The sequence below is a fragment of the Sapajus apella genome, unplaced genomic scaffold (assembly GCF_009761245.1).
Source record: "Sapajus apella isolate SASKATOON/1434 unplaced genomic scaffold, GSC_monkey_1.0 scaffold30, whole genome shotgun sequence".
Taxonomy (NCBI): Eukaryota; Metazoa; Chordata; class Mammalia; order Primates; family Cebidae; genus Sapajus; species Sapajus apella.
In genome coordinates, this window is record NW_022436970.1 from 9507620 (window position 1) to 9528889 (window position 21270).

The 21270-nt window shown below is 38.9% G+C and overlaps 1 protein-coding gene across 1 annotated transcript; it reads left to right on the forward strand.

Moving 5' to 3' along the window:
* The first annotated feature begins 2319 nt into the window (after positions 1-2319).
* On the forward strand, positions 2320-20828 carry SERPINB11 (serpin family B member 11). Its single transcript, XM_032293547.1, has 8 exons — positions 2320-2468; positions 9564-9749; positions 10726-10785; positions 11954-12082; positions 14350-14467; positions 16949-17091; positions 17773-17928; positions 19921-20828. Exons 1-8 carry the CDS (start codon positions 2364-2366, stop codon positions 20323-20325), a joined length of 1302 nt encoding a protein of 433 aa, XP_032149438.1. The 5' UTR covers positions 2320-2363; the 3' UTR covers positions 20326-20828.
* Positions 20829-21270: the final 442 nt, after the last annotated feature.

Genomic DNA, 21270 nt, shown 5'->3' on the forward strand with positions numbered 1-21270 from the left:
TGTCTACATTTGGTGTAGTCAATCTTTCTTCTTGACTCATTCTAATGGGTGTGAAATGAAATGACTATGTTTTTTTAATTATCACTGCTCTGCTGACTAATGATGTTGGACACATTGTTATGTGCTTGTTGACCATTCATACGCATTCTTTAGTGAAGTGCCTGTACAAATATTTTGCCTATTTATATTTAGTTTTATGAGTTGTACTTTTTTGTGTATTCTGTATAAAAATACTTTTTATAGGCCTGCATTGTAAATATTTTTCCCCAGCCTGTGGCTAGCTTAGTTTCTTAACTGTAACTCTTGATAAGTTTATATATATATATATATTTTATATATATAAATGAGTTATGTATAGTCACTTCATATTCTGTCACCCCACCTCTTAATCTACCTTCTGCTGAGGTCACCAGTTCTGCATAGGCTTTAAATAACGTTGTGCATTGCAACCTGGAGGCACTTCCTCTCACACCTGGCTTCCAGGTCCAGGGCTTTGTGACGATGCTTTGGTGTGGAATGTGCACATTCGACACTCATGCAAGTGTGATCTGAGTTACCACCCATGGCACCCTCCTTGACCAATGAAGATGAAAGCCCATAGATATATGCTTCCCCTCTTCTTTCTCTGGGTGGACAGCTTTGAGACACATTTTGTAAGATTCCTCCAAAAGTCCATGGATTCAGGTACCAGTGGCCCATTGTGTAGGAATTGTATTAATTTTCTTTCGATCTCTGTTCTACCCCTCTTTCTCTTCTATTTTTATTCCCTGAGACCACTTCCCAAATAAACTACATGCATGTGAGCCTTTATCTGGGGCTCTGCTTTCAGAGAATCCAGACCAAGACACTAGGGGAGCAAGAGTGAATTTGAGGATAAAGAGAGGTGAAGAGTGTTATGCTAACAGATGTCCTTCCAACTGGAAGGAAAAATCAGAAATAAGTACTTCCTTTCTGACAGGTAAAATAACAGGAATACAGTCTAGATCAAAGGTATGAAAAGACCTTCTCTGATGACCCTAATGGTTAGACAGAAAAAAAGCTAAGAGATTCAACCCCTTTTTTTATGGACTCTCAAGAGAGATGAAAACAAAGTTGAAAGGTAGAAGATCAGCCCTAATGGTAGATACGAGGCTTTTAAGCCCTGAAAGCCCCCAGCTGGAATTGACTCATGTCAGAAAACATGTGCTCTGAGCAGAGAAAGACCGGACAGACTTGGGATCCCTTTTAGTTCTGTGTGATTGGTTGTGTACAATTATTTTTATGAGAACCTTATGTGCAAAATGGATATTAGGGCTATAACTTTAGACCCATGTTTTCTGGTTCTCTTGTCTTGTAGAATGGTTTAGTTTGGACTAAGAGGAGAAATACAGTGCACTGAAAATGAAGAGAAAATCATTGGCCTTAAAGGATTTTTTTTCTATCTTAAGTGTGGTGCAGTCTGCTATCATTAGTTGGCAAGGGGTATCAACCTGGGGAGGCTGGGCTGTGCATTGCACGGTCAAGACTGGCCTTTGGGAAGCTGGAATTTTCTCATAATACTGATTCTGCCTACTACACAACCCAAACACTATCTATCTTTAACTCTCATTCCTACTTGTAATCTGTAATTTTTCTTTCCAACTCCTGAATCATGACAGCCTCTGAATTCGCTTTAGGTAGGGCTAGCTTGTTGCTCCCACCAAGCTTTTAAACTGAAACCACAGAATAACCCTTGCTTGAGTTATTACTAACTCCATAACTCTTGTGTTTTTTTATGGGACAGGATTTACCTGCTAGTAGATTGCTGAAGCTCCACATAAAAACATGTGCTCCATGCAAAAGAGCCCAGAAGATCTTGGGATGAGTGTTCCTCAGGTCAGGAAGCATCTGACACAGCTGGGGTCTTTCCTGCTGAATAGCTTTGTATAATGTGCACCGACACTGGAGATCCCTGGAATTTTGCATATGGCACTGCCAACTTGTTGGGTTGATGGCAATCTCTTTGACAGACAGCTTGTTTTTCTTGAATAGAAGCTAGGCTTGTCAATGATTTTCCTTACTAAAGCAGAAGGAGGTGAAGAACTGGGTGCTTCTCTGAAAAGCACTGGCCATCTTGGGAGTCTCTGGGAATCTCACTAGTAATTTTATTTTTATTTTTTAATTTTTTAAAATAGAGAACAGGGTTTCACTATGTTGCCCAGGCTGGTCCCAAACTCCTAGCCCTCCTCAAGCAATCGTCCCACCTTCTCCTTCTGAAGTGCTGGGATTGCCGCAGTGAGCCACCATACTGGGCTCTGGAGATTTAAAGAAGCTCTTGATGACCTTCTTTTTCAGGGCTGCACTTTTCAACCAGCAGGCGAAGAGCTGAATCACTAAGGACACAAATGAAAAGGGAGGGGCAAAATATGAAGGTTTTATATTTCCTTCTGAGCATGCAGCTCCAGTCTAACTTGCCACACTGTGAACTTCACCACTGGAAAGCAACAAAGGTAAGATAAATGTTTCTTTACTTTATTGTCTCATCTGTGCTTGTTGTCGAAGAGAACAACAAATAAGAGTAAACCATGGCATTTGGACAGGTTGTGTAATGAACCAAATGAAGGGGCAGCTTATTATTTGAGTGTGACATTTGCTGAACCCTTGATAAGTGCATTAGCATGTTTGGGTATCTCATTGATAGTGTGCATTTAAAAATCTTTGAGGCAGGCTGACTTGATTTCGGATCTTAGAATGTTTAGTAAAATGGAACTCTGTTGATATTTTCTACTTGCTAATCTTTATTCAAAACACAAGCTAGCCATGCATGTTGTGGCCTCTGTGTATTGAAACACTTCTTAGCTCCTTAGAAGATCTCAACTTCACTGTGCTAGCCTTAATAATCACTATGTGTTGGAGACAATTTCTTTCTTTTCCTGCATTTCAGTTTCCTCTTACAGCTTTAAAATTAGTCTCCTAAGTAATATGTGTATTCTGTACATGCCGGTAAAATGACATGGTTTATATTTATGTGAACATTCTGAAATTCCTACTACTTCTAGGAATGAGCAGATGTGAAATTCACTAAGTTGTAGGGCAGAGTGAGAGTAAAAGAATAGCTCTGATTTAAGGAAGCAGAGGCAGGTGCTAGATAAGTGGTCACAATAGAAGAGTCTCGTGAAAGGGGAAGAACCTACATATGGTGTGGTATAGATTGTAAGATGCTGGTGTCTTAGCCACCCTTGGAGATGTATTTCCTCCAAAAGGACAGGCTCAGGCCTTCTATCCATTGCAGTCCTTTAGTGTCAGTATCCCATTCTAAGATGTGCTCCCTTCCACACATATCCCAAATAGAGTCGTCTCTTCCGGAAATTCCTCTTCTCAACCTAGAAGGGCTGCAGCGTAGAATCCTTCTTTTCTGTCATAACAACTTCCAGATGACACACCTCATTTCCTTGAAGAAGATTTATTTCCAAGACACAGTGAACTTCCTCAACACTTGTGTGGGGGCTGTTTTGGGGGGTCCATACATCTTTGATAAAATTCTGTGTGACTTGGGACTTCTGCCTTCCATGAGTTCTGCTTCCATGAAATGGACTAGGCAACATTACCTAGATTTGAAGTTGTAAAACATCCAGAATATTGATTTCTCTAATAAGTGTTGATTCCTGGGTGAATGTGGAAGACACTGACAATTTTACAGATGACTTTTCTCTTCCCTTAAAGAATGTTCAATTTAGTGAGGAAGACCAGTATATTCAATGAACCAAAATCTGTAAATCCATCCATACACACCTGTGCACATGCAAAGGAAATCACCAAGATACAGAGGGAATTGTTAATAAAAACAGTTAAATATAAGAATCACATAGAAACTCCATTGTGAAAGATCTCTGCAAATGGCTAGAAAGGTGGAATTTTGGAAAATGAATGAGGAAATCTCATTCACTTTGATGCTACATTCATAATATAATTAAAATTCTGTCTTGCCAATATGCAAAGTTCATTTGATATTTAGCATGTCTTTGGCAAGACAGAGTTTTAACTATGTTACTAATTAAAATTTGAATTATTCTAATTCAAACTATAATTAATTCAAAATTCATTTGAATTAATTATTATTATATATTGCCAATGATTTTTGAGAAAAACCTGAACCGGAAGCTAAAGTATTCTTTCTTGGTACTATAAGCTCACTGCTTGAAGAGCTGTAATATCTAACTGTGAAGTGAGGCAAACATCATCACTCATCCTGCAAGACTCAAGATTCTAAATAATACACATGTACTCCCTGGCATATACATGAACTCTGTAATTTAGCCATTTCCTTTACAAAGAAATTCTCATGCAGCTGTGTAAGGGAGTAGGTGTGCTGACGTTCATCATGGCACTGTTTGTGGTGGTATGAAGGAAGCCATTTGGGTATCTGCCATTGGCGAATGAATGGGCAAATGAATGTGGTGCAAGCAGAAGAATGCAGCAGTTAGAAGGTATGGACTATATTCCCAGAATAACATGGATGAATCTTAAAAATCTAGTACTAAGTGAATAGTATGTTGAAACTTATGTTCATGTTTTTTTTGAGACAGGATCTCACTCTGTTGCCAAGGCTGGAGTGCAGTGTTGCAATCACTGCTCACAGCAGCCTTGACCTCCTGGGCTCAAGCAGTCCTCCCACCTACGCCTCCTGAGTAGCTGGGACTACAGGCATGTGCCACCGTGACTGGACATTTTAAAAAATATTTTGGAGAGATGGGGTTTTCGCCATGATGCCCAGGCTGGCTTCAACTCCTGGGCTCAAGGGATCTACCTGCCTCGGCCTCCCAAAGCGTTATGTTAAGTACTATTTAACATAACTTCATTTATGCAAATTTAAAAATGCATAAGATAAAGAAATCAATAGTTTACAGGAGCCCAAAGAAATAAAAGAATATTCTTTAAACAAATTATAAGCGGTGTCTATGGTGATGGAGAAGAAAGGAAATGAACTGGGTCAAAGGCCATAAGCAAAGAAGAGAATGGCCTTGTAATTCAGTGATGGTTTATGCTAAGAACCGAAGCATGCAATGACCTCAACCTTGTATGCTTGTGGCTGTAAAGGAAGAAACAAACAGATAAACAGACTAATAAAAGTGCCTGGCACACAATAAGTGGCCTGTCACTGTATTCCAAACTCTTTTCTTAGGTGCTCTAGTAACTGCAGGGCTACAAGGGTATGCAAACAGGCTATTTTATAACTACAACATGACATAAGATAAATAAATTTACATTACCTTCCAGAATACAACTCCACTAGCTTACTTCATTCACTGACATGCAGACTACAGTATGAAGAGCAGCTGACTTGGATGTACTTTACTACTGGAAGTGCTTTCATTATTAAAGTAACTAAACAAAGAGCTTTCACAGACACGGGTATTACTACATGTGTTACAGAGAGCTGTATTAAAATCACCTTGAAGGACAACATCCTGTTAAAGGTACACAATTGTATTTTAGCGAAATAAGATTAGTAAAAACCTCCTGTTATATTGTTTTTAAAACTGTCAAGAACAAAGAAAAGTGTGGTCCAGGCCTGGTATAGTATAACTGCTGGGCCCTATTAGACTGTGCTGGGCTGCCTGAGAACTGGAACATACATCTCCCACTTAATGATTATTTTAGGGCAACTGGTTTTGATTATAGGATTTGTGAATTTTCCTATATAAATGTCATGGGCCATTATTTTGTAAGTCCACAAGTCACATATATTCCCTTCTGGTCTCTCTCTGCCTGATAAAGGATGAAAAGCATGACATGAATGACTAAATTGATGACAAACAAGGACATACCCCAGAGAACACATCTCCAGAAAGCTCAGATCAGATACGTACTAACTAGAAATAAGACACATTAGTAACTAGGATAAATACATATTGGCGGGGATATGTATTGGCCTTTGTCATAGTGTCATAGAGCATATAGGCTTAGACTTGGATTCTAAAAGAGGGCAAGGCTGTAATCTAGAAGATGGGAGGTAAAATAACAAAATATTTCTGTATCTCCGGTGGACTAAACAAGGGTATAGTGTGGCTATGCTACAGAAAGGGGAACGTGGAGTAAGTGAGCTAATTGGCCCTAGTGAACAAGGGTGAATAGAAAAACCCTTGAAATGAGTTAGAATGCTTTTAGCTGCAAGTAACAGAAGACTCAACTACAATGGCTTAAACAGTAAGAAAAAATTATTATTTCACATGAAAAGAAATCTCAAGCTACGGCAGACCCAGGATTAGGTAATCCATTCACTCAATGGTGTGTCATTAAGGATCCAAGTTCCGTCCGTCCTTCCTCTCTGAAATCCTGGGTTATCCTCTTAGACTGGCTACTTCATGGTCACAAAATAGCTGCTTCAGTAGTAGTCACATGCAGATAACCCAACTGTGAGAGGAAGAAGAGGCTCGTTTCCTTTTGCGGATCTCTTCATATCAGAAGCCCTTTCCAAAAGCCCTCCAGCAACGTCTTCTGTCTTTCCAGCAAGACATATGGTACCTTCTGACTCCTACACTAGAAACTTGGGACATAGAATTCCCTCAACTGGCTTAGACTAATCCAGGCTTGTTCTTGGTGTGGGGGAAGGGTGAAGCCTCCTCTGAGGCCCATGGCTGCATGAAATCTGCATTAAAACAGGCTCTTTCAGCACAAAACAACCGAGTGAAAGGGAAGGGCTGAAGGGTGGGGAAGCAACTTTTTTTTCTTTAATATGTTGTCTAGGGAGAAAGACGAAGAGAAGGAGAGAGATTTAGAAGTTGATTATCAGAAAGATGATATGACTTTTGACTAGGTGGCATGAAGACCCAATTCTATCATGAGCTATCTGGGGTGTGATCTCTGATTTCTCCTCAAAGGGCATGCAAAGCTTCTAAGGCCACAGCCCTGATTATTTTCAGCTCTACTGCCCACCACTTTTTAACTCTTATTTCATGCATTTATACTATAAAATTTATCTTTCGGGTGTTTGAGGTTCTGCTCCTGCTATTCCTTCTGACAGGAGTGCTCTTCCTACATGTATATACTTGGATGATGCTTATTTCATTCTTCTAGAAGCAGCAGGGATATTCTCAGTAGGGCTAACTGTAACTCTTACCCTGGTTCTGTGTCTCTCCTCTCTCCTTTAACAGTATTCTGTGCACACCAGCATATCATAGTACTTACTGGATTGAAATTCGCTTCTTCATGTCTTCCTTCTGTAAACATGTATAGAGTGGCTATTCTATGGGTAGGGCTTGTCTAGATGCTGGAATAAAACATAAAAACAAAACAAAGTCCTTGCTCTAATGTACTATAGAGAGGAGGGAATCAGATAATCAATACATGTGTAGTAAGCCCGGTGGTGGTATGTGCTACAGTAATGGAATGGAGGGATGTAGGCTGAGATTTCAAATAGAATGGTCAGGGAGAGCCTTAGTACTGAAATGCTATCTGAACAGAGATGATGAAGCTGCTGGAATGAGCCATTTAAATATCTTCAGGAAGAACATCATGGAAGAGGAATAGAAAGTGCAAATGCCCTGAGGTTGAATGTACTTGTTATGTTGAAAGGATGCAAGGGGGTGACACGGCTAAAGTGGAGTGAGCTGGTGGGAGATTGGTAGATGAAGCCTGACAGGTGGCCAGGGCCAGATCACAGAGGGCCTTGTTGGTCACAGTAAGGACTTTGGCTTCTTCTCTGAAAAAAAAGGGAAGCCAGTGGAGTTTTTGAGCAGAGGAGTACATAACTAACCGGTATTTTAAAAACACTAGTTGGGCCAGGCGCGGTGGCTCGAGCCTGTAATCCCAGAACTTTGGGAGGCCGAGGTGGGCTGATCATGAGGTCAAGAGATTGAGACCATCCTGGCAAACATGGTGAAACCCCGTCTCTACTAAAAATACAAAAATTAGCTCGGCGTGGTGACACATGCCTGTAGTCCCAGCTACTTGAGAGGCTGAGGTAGGTGAATCGCTTGAACCCTGGAGGCAGAGATTGCAGTCAGCCAAGATTTGCACCATTGCACTCCAGCCTGGTGACAGAGCAAGACTCCATCTCAAAAAAATACACCAAACAAGCAAGCAAACAAACAAACAAACAAAAAACAACACTAGTCTATCAAAAATATCATGGAGGAGGGTAAAGACTGGAGTAGAAAGCAGTTAGGAGATTATTTCAGTAATTTAGGAGCACCTCTCATGCTATTAAAACTGAGGAGCATGAGAAATGTGCAGATGGGGAATATTTCCAAAGATGGGGAAAACAGACTTTTTTTCATTGGTTGAATAAGAATGAGAAAGTACTTGCAGATGATCCCAAGGTTTTGAGCTTGAGAAAGTGGAAGAATGGAATTGCTATTTACAGAGGTAAAGAAGGCTGTGAGGGACAAAGGCTGGAGAGAGGAGTTAGTAAGCCAAGCGTTTGCTTTTGGACACGTTAAGTTTGAGATATATATTAGACATCCAAGTGGATATTGAATAGGTAGTTGGATATATGGGTTTGGAATTCAAGGGCAGCAGAAATGCAGGAGCTAACAGCATATTAGGGACATTGGAGGCATGAAGTTGAATGAGATCACCTGGGGTATGAGTGTTCATAGAGAAGAGGCTCAAGATGAGCATTCTGTTGTATTGTGATGTCTAGAGGTTGAAAATTGGGAGAGATTCTGTGAAAGAGAGGGAGAAGGAGCACTCAAGGAGCCAGGCTGTGAACCAAGAGAGCATGATGATCCAGAGTTAAAAGAAGAAAGTGTTTGATGGCAATAAGGCTCCTGAAGAATGAAGCGTCCCTGAGAGCAGAAACTATCCTTGATCATTTTTATATCCATAACCCTCTACAGTTAGTGCGCTCAATCAATGTTTGTGGAACTGAATAGAATGAATTCTTCTTTCCGGACATATTCTTGTCGTAAGATAATACATACTCAGTGCCTTTTTTTTTCCTCTTGGATTTCCCTTTTCCATTTCTACTTTCATAAACATGATGGCTGTGGTCTCAGGGCTGAGGGCTCTGACCGCTTTCTTGTGGCAGAACCTACTTGTTAGTATTGTCTTGCTTTCATGAAGGGTACAGGGAATGAGGTCCCACCGAGGAGATAAAAATGTGCAGGGAATTTTGCAAGGGCTGTCAACTTGTTTGTACAAAAATGATTGGGATGGAGATGTTCTCCTCCTGTGACACTGCAGAAGTGGGCAGTCTAGTGGGAAAGTATCTTGATTGGCTGATCTTGTGCAGTTCAAGAATTTTTCTGCACAAACTCCAGGAAGAGGGATGTCTTAAAGCATGGAAATTCAGAACACAATTCCTTTTGATCTTTTGCTCCAGAACAATCATAGACCATTTAAAAATATACACCAATGATAGTAAAACAGATTTTAACTGTTTGCTGAAGGAATAGTAAATCTTCTATTCATTAGAATCTAAAACTACTGTGAATTTCCCTCTCTTGCATTTACTAATTAATCAGAAATTGTGATAAGGGTGTGTAATTTTTCATAAAGCGGTGTGTCCTGATATTTAAACTCATGAAATTTAATAACTAAACTCCAGATCCTAGCTGTAATTTTAAGTGATGTTCTGATAATTTTTTCCCTTCTGTTCTCAGGCAGTGGTTGGCATAAAAATGGGTTCTCTCAGCACAGCTAATGTTGAATTTTGCCTTGATGTGTTCAAAGAGCTCAACAGTAACAACGCAGGAGATAACATCTTCTTTTCCCCGCTGAGTCTACTTTATGCTCTAAGCATGGTCCTCCTTGGTGCCAGGGGAGAGAGTGCAGAGCAATTGGAGAAGGTATGGAATTCCATAGAGATTTGCCGAGGGCCCAGAAATTTCTATACCTCCTCTGGGTCAGCCAAATAAATTCTATATTTATATCAATAAAACTGCCATCTTGGGAGAGAAAAAAAACACATTGAGTAGAGCATATTTCTTAAAAATTTATAATGGTTTGATTAATTTAGTATGCTTTAGTGCAAATAATGTAATGTGTGATCTCTTCCTTACCATCAATGGTATCACAAATAAATCTCTGCAGTTTACTTTTAGAGTCCCTTCTTTCAGTGATTTAAATATGACAGAGGTACTATTATTGTTCTCTAGAAGGTTAAATTTATAATAAACGTAATGCCATTTTAGGCATTACCAAGTTAAAAAAATTTTTCATGATTACATTTGAACTTCATAACAGTTAGGGATTGTTATCCACACTTTACAGATTGAAAAACTGAGAATCAGAAAGGAAAGGTGACTTTTCAGGTTATATAGGCTAACATTAGAGATTTTTCCATTAGATACATTTTTATTGCAATGGAAAGTAGAGGAGAATATCACTTAACAACTCTTAGGATACTTGCAAATCTTATTATTGTTTGTGCTGGGAAACCATGTAAGGTCTTACGTAGCCCCAGATGGGTACTGTCCTAGTTAACAGACTAAGAACAGGGACAGAAGGGTCTAGTGGATAAGAGATTAGTCCCTGGAGCTTGACAATGGTCTGAGGCGAGCTGATTGATCTCTCTTGGACTTACTAATAGCTTCCCTAACATAAAATGAGGGTAATAGTATCTACTTATAAAGTTGTTGGGAAGGTTAAATAAGATATGCAAAGACTTGGTTTAGGGGCTGAGTTTGGAACATAACATCATTAAATGTTACCTATCACTATTGGTCTTGATCTAAAATAGAAAAATAGATACTTACAGCTGCAACCTTTGCAGACTGTACATTTCTTCTGATGCCAACAGATCTTTTTTTTTTTCTTTCCTAGGTGCTTCATTTTAATCATACTGTAGGCTCATTAAAACAAGAGTTCAGGGACTCACCTAAGGTATGATAATATTATTGCTGAGCTGTCAAATGCTCTTTAACCTAAGAGAAGGATGAAATAATAGTCCGTGTGTTGAGCAAAAGAGCTCCTTCTTCCGCCCATGAGGGAACTGGCTTTGTGTCCCTCTTTAATCCTCCTGATGAAAACTAGAGCCTGTAGAGTTTAATGTAATGATGATAACGATAACAATAACAATAATAAACTTTCTTAGATTTTATTACCTGATGTATTGCCATCCTTACTCAAACATTTTTGTTCCTATATGGATGGTGTCTCATGTTGAGTCTGCCAGTCTTGTCTATGCGGTGTTAGACTTTTCTGTCTAGAGTGGGGACTGATAGAGGATCATGCTGCTTGACCTTATAATTATACACTGGGAAAACATGGCTTGATGCTGTCTAACCCACATGCTCTAAGACTGTGGTCTCCAGTTTTTTCCAGTAGGAGGATTCGTTTTGACATCAAAATTATATAGAGCTCCTATATGAAAATACTTCCGTTTGATTGTGATTGGTTGAGAAAATACATAAATGCATATAGACTCATAGAACACCAGCTTCACTGAACCCAACTTACTATTAAAAGTTTAAAGTCCATGGTTTAGGAAACATTTGCTTTAGGGAATATAGGCATATTCCCTATAATGTCCGTAAATTCTTAGCCATCTTTCAAATGCATCAAAGCTGCAGCTTAGCAGAATTGCTACCACTGAGGAGTAAGTTAGTGTGTAAAGTCAGTTCAGTGAACGGCTGAGCTATTTGATTAAATGACCACATGAAAAATGGAGATGTAGAAAAAAGTGTGAGAGAAGAGAAATGATTCTGTAACTACAAAAGCAGCAATTACACTGGAATTATTGCCCTAAACACCCCACTGGGATCTCTTTATTTATGAAAACTGCCTTTGAATTAAATCATTATGACCAACAAGTACACATGTATTATGCAGTAACTTATAATTCTGCACACAGACTGCAACCAAACTTACAGAGTGGTGAAATTAACGTGCTAGTCAAAAATCTAAGGAAGAAAAATGCTTGAAACTCGTTTCCTTATATTCACAGCCCGTTTATGCAGAGGCAAACATCTTGGTCTCTAGATAGTTATCACTCTCCAATGGCAACAATCAAGCAATTTAATACACCATTCTTTGTTTACTAATGCTTCAGTGCTCTCAAGCTGGAAGAATTCATTCTGAGTTTGATGTTCTATTCTCTCAAATCAACCAGCCAGACTCTAACTATGCCCTCAGCATTGCCAACAGACTTTACGGGACAAAGATGATGGCATTCCATCAGGTAAGTCCACTTGGAAGAGTGGTCAACAACTTTCTTGGCATCCTCTAAATTTCATACCACAACACTGATGAAGAGTGAGAAGAGTCACATGACATTTATCATTAAGAAACTGACTTTGAGCTGACTTACAGTTTCAGTGAAATGGTTTTACTGAAACTCTCATGTAAAGTTCTAAACATTACATAAAAATGACTTCTGCAAGATCCCTAAGTCTGTCCAAGAACCAAGGTCAGGGATGAAGCACAAAACAAAGTAGGTAAGAACCATCCCTGTGGACCAGAAGAAAAACAAAATCAATTCTTTGTAGCTTTTTCAAGGGTTCTTAATAGCAGAATATCAAGAAGTCGTTGAAAGTCCATTGGATTGTGAGCCAAGAGAAAGGAGTTCTGTTTCCATCTAGAATATATAACTTTGGGCAAGTCGCTTCTATCTTTAAAATGAGAGAATTAGGCTTAGTTATGTCTAGCTCCAATATTCTAACACCATTTATGCCCTTTACCAACAGCATGGTCCTATGTAGCTTTATTGAGTGTTTACTCTGTGCCAGTCATTCTGCTTAACACATTACAGGCTTTATCTCCTATAATCCTCACATTGCGCTAAGATATGGGTATAAAATTTCCATTAATTCTATATACACACTGTGAAGCAGATTCTGAAAAGTCAGGTTGACAAAGGTCACAGAGATACTTAAATGGCAAAGCCTGGATTTGACCCCTATCCAAAGCAATCCTCCTGTTTTTAATTGCCGCATCATCCTGCTGTGACTGAGGTGAAATACAAGCTTTTGTTTGACCAGGGTTATTTAAATGCCAGCTGGGTGAAGCTGTATGAAACCATGAATTTCTAATGTTCTTCCCTGGCTTGGCTGATCAGGTTATGTCTTGGATGTGATAAGTTTCTGACAGTCAGAATATTTACAACTTGGGGTAGGTATTATAGATGTTTAGAATGTATTTTCTTTTACTGCTCTGTAAACATATAGGGAATGATTTGTGGAGAGTGTCTAGAGTGGTGGGGATTAACAATCATGGTCTTTCGAGTTGGGGTGCCTTCTCTCATGACTTTGCCTTCTCAAAACAGTGACCCAGACATAACAGTAGATAAATGTGGATTTGGGATGATCATGATGGCATCTGTTCCTGAAGTCAGAAGGTCCTCATTCACATCATAAAGATTGTCTTGAACTATGTCACGAGAGAGACCTTGTTATTTCAGGATTCTGGCTGGACAAACGTTCACCTCCTGGGCTGTGGAGAGTTACTTAAGGTTATTTCGATCACAACTGGATCCAGCCCAGGACAAGATTCATGCTGAGGCCCAGACTTTGCTCTTAGTTAAGCTTTGTTTTTCTTCTGTGCTACACAGCTTCCATATTTCAAAGTCTTGTATCATCCTATTAAGTTCACGATGGGCACTGGGTCCCACTGGGCATTGGAGGTATGCTCCTAAGGTCTCAGGAATTGAATCATGGCAACCTCATTTGGGTACATGTAGATTTCACTGTTGTCTTGACAGAGAGGCAATGGAAAATCTCCTGTTCTATAAAAATCTAGGGCCATGGGTGGTCATCAATGGTGGCTCCAGAATGCTACACAGGAGGGGCTTGGGAGTAAGAATTTTTGGTTAAAAGGAAAGGTGATTTCTTTGTACTGAGTTTACACACCACTTTCACTTGGATAATATGTTATAGGTGAACAAAATAATACATTCTTTAAGATACTTTTGTTCACACTTTACATAAATTTGACAGAAATGCCAAGCATCTACATCAGATCATGTTTTTATTATTAATTCTATTTATGGTAGCTTGTGAGGAGATTGATATATATCATGGGAGAAACCTTCTGTTAGACCTCAGAAAAGCAAGTCACTGAACCACTCTACTTCTCAGTTTTCCTGTCTATAACCTGAGAGCAGTAACTCCATGTCTGCTTTGAAGAGGAAAGAGTAGGAATAGAGTCAGAAGGTGCTCCTTGTATTGCAGTTTGTCATTTTGCTTTGAACACTTTAAAACTAAGAAAGCTGATCATCTGACAGAAGTAACAACAAAAGGCTTCTGAACATTCCTTTTAGAAGAGTTTTGGATTTTGTTAAATTTATTTGTTTTATTAAAAATAAGTACATATGGATCCTGCTTCCTCTCAGACTTGTTTATAGGAACTGCTTTTGTCTCTGCATTAGAATTTTAGATCACATCAAGATGTAGATTTTTGTTCTCCTTACACTGTTTTTGAATTGCTGTTCAATTATCATTTCTTTTACAGCAATATTTAAGCTGTTCTGAGAAATGGTATCAAGCCAGGTTGCAAACTGTGGATTTTGAACAGTCTACAGAAGAAACGAGGAAAACAATAAATGCTTGGGTTGAAAATAAAACTAATGGTAAGGATAAGTCAATATGTGTCTACAATCTCTGTCTGTGTTGTGTTGATAAGCTAACTGAGTTGGCTTGCTAATGAGGAAGCTGGCTGGAGTCCCGTACCCGACGTAGGCAGATCATCAAGAAAGGAATGGGCCATATTTTAAAATACCCCTTACAATCAGCTGTTCTATAATCTATACAAAGTGACTTTGAGAGTGAACACCATTTCTGTTTCATTCCATTCTGCAACTAAAATTAATTAAATTTAAATTTACTTTTCACAATTAAAACACCCATATATATTGATAAATATTTCTTAAATGGCACGTTAAATATTTGTTACCAAGGATATATTCATTTTTTAAAATTTAGAAACATTTGGTTAAGGAAAAAGTTTAGGGATATACAAAGGTAGAGAGAATATGTAATGAATCCTATTTACCCATCACTCAACTGTAACAGTTCTCACTAAGGGCTGGTCTCATTCATGTAATCTCTCACCCTTTCTCCAACACCTCTTTAAGATTATATTGCAGTAAATTCTAAACATTATATCATTTTCCTACACATATTTCACTTTGTTTTTCTCAAAATCCACATGATTATCTCAATAGATGTAGAGAAGGCCTTCGACAAAATTCGACAGCCTTTAAGCTAAAAACTCTCAATAAACTAGGTATCGATGGAATGTATCTCAAAATAATAAGAGCTGTTTATGACAAACTCACAGCCAATATCATACTGAATGGCAAAAAGTGGAAGCATTCCCTTTGAAAACTGGTACAAGACAAGGATGCCCTCTCCCACCACTCCTATTCAACGTGGTATTGGAGGTTCTGGCCAGGGCAATCAGGCAAGAAAAAGAAGTAAAGGGTATTCAATTAGGAAAAGAGAAAGTCAAATTGTTTCTGTTTGCAGATGACATGATTGTACATTTAGAAGACCCCATCGTCTCAGCCCAAAATCTCTATAAGCTAATATGCAACTTCAGCAAAGTCTCAGGATACAAAATCAATGTGCAAAAATCACAAGCATTTCTATACACCAATAATAGACATACAAAGAGCCAAATCATGAGCGAACTCCCTTTCATAATTGCTACAAAGAGAATAAAATACCTAGGAATATATATATTTTCATATATGTTAATTTACTTAGCACAGTGGTGTTAAAAATGCCTCATCTCTTGTGCTAACCCTAATCTGCTGGTGGTAGCTGCTTGGGAAGTCTGCATTGAGATTCTGAGGCTTAAACTTAGGTTACTTGAAAAAGCCCACAATTAAGCCAGTAGACACCAACTCTGTGACAGTAGAGATTTTTGTCTGTTTAGTTTTGTGTTATAGTCTGGGTTTAGTGCTACAGTGCGTGGAATGGTGCCCAGCATTTAGAAAATGCTTAATTTTTTTTTTTTTTTGGCATGAATGAAAAGATGATTAGTGTTATCTGTCATGGGTGTGCATTAGGGATTCACATGTTATATATTTATGTAGAATATTACTGTTATTTCATCACTTGTTTATATTTTTATTTACCATTTCATTCAAAAATATACATTGTACACTTAAAGTTAGATATTGCCATCACATCCTAGGATTGTGTTAGGCCTAGAAGTTCAATGAAAATTAAAACCTTCATGAAGCTTAAAGTTGTCTTTCAGATATTCCTATGTTTCAAATTGTAAAAGAGATTACATTCCAAAAAGGTGTTATAAATTGTAAGGTACCAAAATGCACCAACAGGGCTAGATGTTTAATTTTGATCAGTTTATTTACAAAGCAATTCCTGGCATAATTTTATGAATCTTGATATTCAGATATGTGTTTACTTTAAGTGCTGTTGTATATTTGTGCATTGAAAGAATAAGTATTTTAAATACTTAACACTAGGAGCCCAAATAGCATTATAACTTCATTACTGTAGAAAGATGTCCCTCAACTATCAAACAAACAGTACTTGTGTGTGTTTGTACAAAATATCACTTCTGCCTCCATGTGTCTTTTTCATGTAAGAATAGCTTGTTCTCCCTCCTGAAGGGCAGGGGCCATGCGTCTCCCCACTATTTTCACAGCCCCTGGGGTATAAAATAATAAGTATTTAAAAATACTTAACATATTTGCATGTACTGAAGTGCTGGTAACTATAAAGTCTAGTAAATATTAAATGTAAGCCACAAGAAATTATTAAGTAATATTTAAATACACAGTAATGTACAAGAAAGCACTGGATATAACTAGGCATAAGACAAATTGACTTATCACTAATATAGTAGTTACTCCCTGGATGCCATCTTCTGATTAAATCACAAAGCATTCAATATTCTTTGAAATAAACTCCATTTGACAAAGAAGGCTCCATGGCCAAGAGATGAAAGGAGTTCTTCTGCTATCTCAAATTTATGATTAGTCTTAAAAAAGAAATGGCTCTAAATTTCTTAGGACTCTTCCACTCTCTACTACCAATACGTTCAAATCCAAATGCAATTATCTTATTTTTTATACAAGGAAAAGTCACAAACCTCTTTGGAAAGGATACAATTGACCCTTCATCTGTACTGGTCTTGGTTAATGCCATCTATTTCAAAGGACAATGGCAAAATAAATTTCAAGAAAGAGAGACAATTAAAACCCCTTTTCAGCTAAGTGAGGTAAGTATTTTATTTTTGGACTGATGACAAATGTTGGAAAATACAATAATCATTTAAGGACAATTTAGAAAGATCTAGTGATTTAGTGAAAATATTGGTCTGGGTTTCTGTTGGTTCTTTTTATTGTATTTTCTGCAAATTTTCATTTTTCCTTTATTAAGTAACAATAACTTTTATCACAAAGCACCCACCTGGAGACTTGGGATACTAAGATTCTCTAGCAGAGAAGAAACCCATTCTTTCCATAATGTTCTATGGGTGCATTATTTCTATACATACAATGGTTATTTTCTCCAGCAGCACACTAAAGCTATCTGTGTTATTTTTTTTCTAGAGAGTTTCTTGAGGAAATATTAAAAAGAAATGATTTAATACTATATCTTTTTTTTTTTCCACAAAAACCATATTAGCTAGAAACCCTGACTTTGTTTTTGGTAGACCAAGTTCCCTATACATATTGTTAGAACAATTCAGTCTCTAACCATGACTTATTTTAGATTTAGAAAATGGATAACCTTTGCAAGGGGAAATAATAAGGCATCTACTTTGTAGTTTCTATTTTACCCATGCCTTTAGAGTGTGTATGCAGATATTCACGTTATGCAAGGCAATCAGTTTTCACCCATGTGCACTCACATACATAACTATACTACCTAATTATAATCTTTTTCTTCTTAACAGGGTAAAAATGTAACTGTGGAGATGATGTATCAGGTTGGAACATTTAAACTGGCTTTCATAAAGGAGCCGCAGATGCAGGTTCTTGAGTTGCCGTATGTGAACAACAAACTAAGCATGATTATTCTGCTTCCAGTAGGCACAGATAATCTGAAACAGGTAATTCAGTTAAAGCATGTGTGCATGTTAATGCACAGACACACACACACACACACACACACACACACACACACACAGTGTAACTCATGACATCAGTGTAGTCATTGATTCACAATCTAGGCCTTAGTAGAATTGCCCCAGGGGCTGTGAAAGTAGTGAGGAGACACATGGTCCCTGCCCTTCAGGACAATGTGTTTATAGAGAACAAGCTATTCTTACATGAAAAAGCCACATGAATGCAGAAGTGATATTTTGTACAAATATACACAAATACTGGTTGTTTGATAGTTGGGGGACATCTTTCTACAGTAATGAAGTTATAATGCTATTTGGGCTCCTAGTGTGCAGAAATCTGATTAAGCCATCTTGCTCTCAGGGGCAGTATTTCTGAGCCATTTGTAACGTACTTTCATGGGCTAACCATTTTTGACATCTCCATTTTGTGGAGAAATGGGCACCACACCCATTAAGAAGTGGTCATGGTGGTGAAAGGAGTTTAGGTCCATCCCCATTTCCCCAGCTACAGCCAAAGCTGCCCAGCACAGAACAGGATGTCCTTCTAAGAGCTGAACTTCTGGGAGCCTGCAGAAGCTGATACACATGGATAGGATGGCCACACAATTAGGAACCTCTAAGCCAGGGAGTGCTGGCTTAAGGCAAAAACACTGTTGCATAGGTGAGCAGGGTGTGTGTGTCAGGTGGTAGGGAAGGCTGCTTGAAAGAGTAGGGTCAGGACATAAACTGGATTAAGAAGTGAGATGGGTACCAATTGAGAGGGAGCTGTAGTAACAGCAGTGCAGCTATGGCCATGAGAACAGGTATGCTTGTGGTTGTGGTCAAGTCAGAGGGAATCAGGTCCTGAGGGCCTGTGGTTGCCTGGAGTGAAAGATATTTGAAGACATAAAGCAGTTTGGGAGCAGTTTAGGCTCTGCAAGAAGTTTTCTAGAAGCAGACTATGGGATTAGAATGAAGGGGTCAGAAAGGGTTTCCTAGTAGAGCAATTTCAGTGCGAGCCTTGCTGGATGAATAGAAGGTGAATAGGATTCTATAGATTAGAATAGAATAGAATCGCAGGGGCCCTGCTACACCAAGCAGAGCAAACAGCAGTGCAAATGCCTTAAAGCAAGGCAGCATGAGCTGCGGCACAAAGTCATGGTCTCTTGGATGTGGGCAGAAAAAGACAAAAGGAAAAGACACTTTGGAAGAAAAACCACCTTTACTTCATGGTGAATTTTCTATTGTCATGGTAGGGAGTAGTTGCCAAAATCATTTTAAACTCTCCGAGTAGAAAGATGGGATGTGACACAGCATGGTGGTTTGGAGCTGTGGACGGGGTTGGCTGGAGAGTTCAGTGCTCGAGGGGGCATTTGAAAGATTTACAAACAAATGATGAAACTGGATGGAGAATGAGAAATTAGCTTGCTGAGGCTGCTTTGGGAAACCTGAGCATTGACATGGGAGCTGACATGCTGGGCAGAGGCGCAGGTGGCCCAGAGTTCAGCTTCAGGAGCAGCTACCAGAGACAGCAACAGAGAAGGGCACGAGAGGATGAAAGCTATCAGAGTGCATGGGGATCCTGGCATCAGGGATGCCAAATGAGAATCAAGTTCATACATGAGGGTGTCGTGAAATGTTTCAGATATGAGAACCAAGGAGAAATAGTTGAGTCCATCCGGGAAACAGGACCATGATGACTTCACAGAATGATAGAGGGAGAAGTGCGTTGAAGCATGCATGCTGAGGAAATCGAGGGAGAAGACTGTAGGATACATACCTCAGAAGACTAATTACAAATTTGGATGAGAAACAGACAACAGAAAAGGGAAAATGTGGCTAATGGTATGATTTTGTTCCCAGATAAGTAGATTATATTAAAGGTAGAAAAAGTGATAAAATTAAACCACTCACACTGAGAATTAAAAAATCCAATGACATCTAATGCAGAGGTCATGTGTTTGGCTCATGTGGGCGCATCTGTATTTTGTCTCTTAGATAGAAAAGCAGCTGAATTCGAAGATGTTTCATGAGTGGACCAGCTCTTCTAACATGATGGAAAGAGAAGTTGAAGTACATCTCCCCCGGTTTAAACTTGAAATGAAGTATGAGCTAAATTCCCTGTTAAAATCTCTAGGGGTGACAGATATCTTCAACCAGGTCAAAGCTGATCTTTCTGGAATGTCACGAGCCAAGGGCCTATATTTATCAAAAGCCATCCACAAGTCATACCTGGATGTCAGTGAAGAGGGCACGGAGGCAGCAGCAGCCACTGGGGACAGCATCGCTGTAAAAAGTCTACCCATGCGAGCTCAGTTCATGGCGAACCACCCCTTCCTGTTCTTTATAAGACACACTGATACCAACATCATCCTATTCTGTGGCAAGCTTGCCTCTCCCTAATCAGATGGGGTTGAGCAAGGCTCAGAGTTGCAGAGGAGGTGCAGAGACAATCCTGTGACAATTCCATGACCAAAAAGCTTGTTCACACTTCACACACCTCTGTGCCTCAGTTTGCTCATCTGCAAAATAGGTCTAGGATCTCTTCCAACAATGTCATGAGTTGTGAACCTGAGGCTTTGTTAATCATAGAAGAAGGTGAGGAAGTCTTTCTGGCTTTTTCTTATCTGTGGTGTCTCAATTGAGTGCTGTAACATGATCAAGAACATTATCAGTGGCATGAGCAAGCCAGTGAGTAAAATTTTAAGGGATTAGATTTTCTTGACTTGTATATATCAGTGAGATCTTGAATAAGCAACCTGACATCTCTACGTAAAGAAAACCAGCTGAAGGGCTTCAACTTTGCTTGGATTTTTAAATGTTTTACTTGCATATGTAAATAGAACATGGTGAGTTTTAGTTCAAAATTCTGTGTTGAAAAATAATAAACCCATGAAATACCTTAAGCTCTGTGAAGACTTGTAATATATGGCAGCAATCAAATGGCTTATCAAAGGATACTTTGAATGTGAAGAAGTAGAATTTAGTCAATATTTTAGTGGAATTTTTGGCCAATTCCTTGACTTGAATTGAATTACACTACTGAATTGAATAATAGATTTTCTCCTCCTCCTCCTCCTGCCCTTCTTCCTTTCTTCTCCTCCCCTTTCTCTCCCTCCCTCCCTCCTCCTCCTTCTTCTTCCTCCTCCTTTTGTTCTTTCTTCCTTTCTTCTTTCTTCTCCTTCTTTCTCCTTCTTCTTCTTCTTTCTCCTCTTCCTCCTTCTCCTCCTCCCCCTTCCGCTCTTTCTTCTACTCCCCCTTCTCTCCCACCTCCTCCTACCCACCCTCTTCACCAGCAAGTAAAGATTTAAAGACGTAAGTGAATCAGAAGATTTTTGTTTTAAAGAA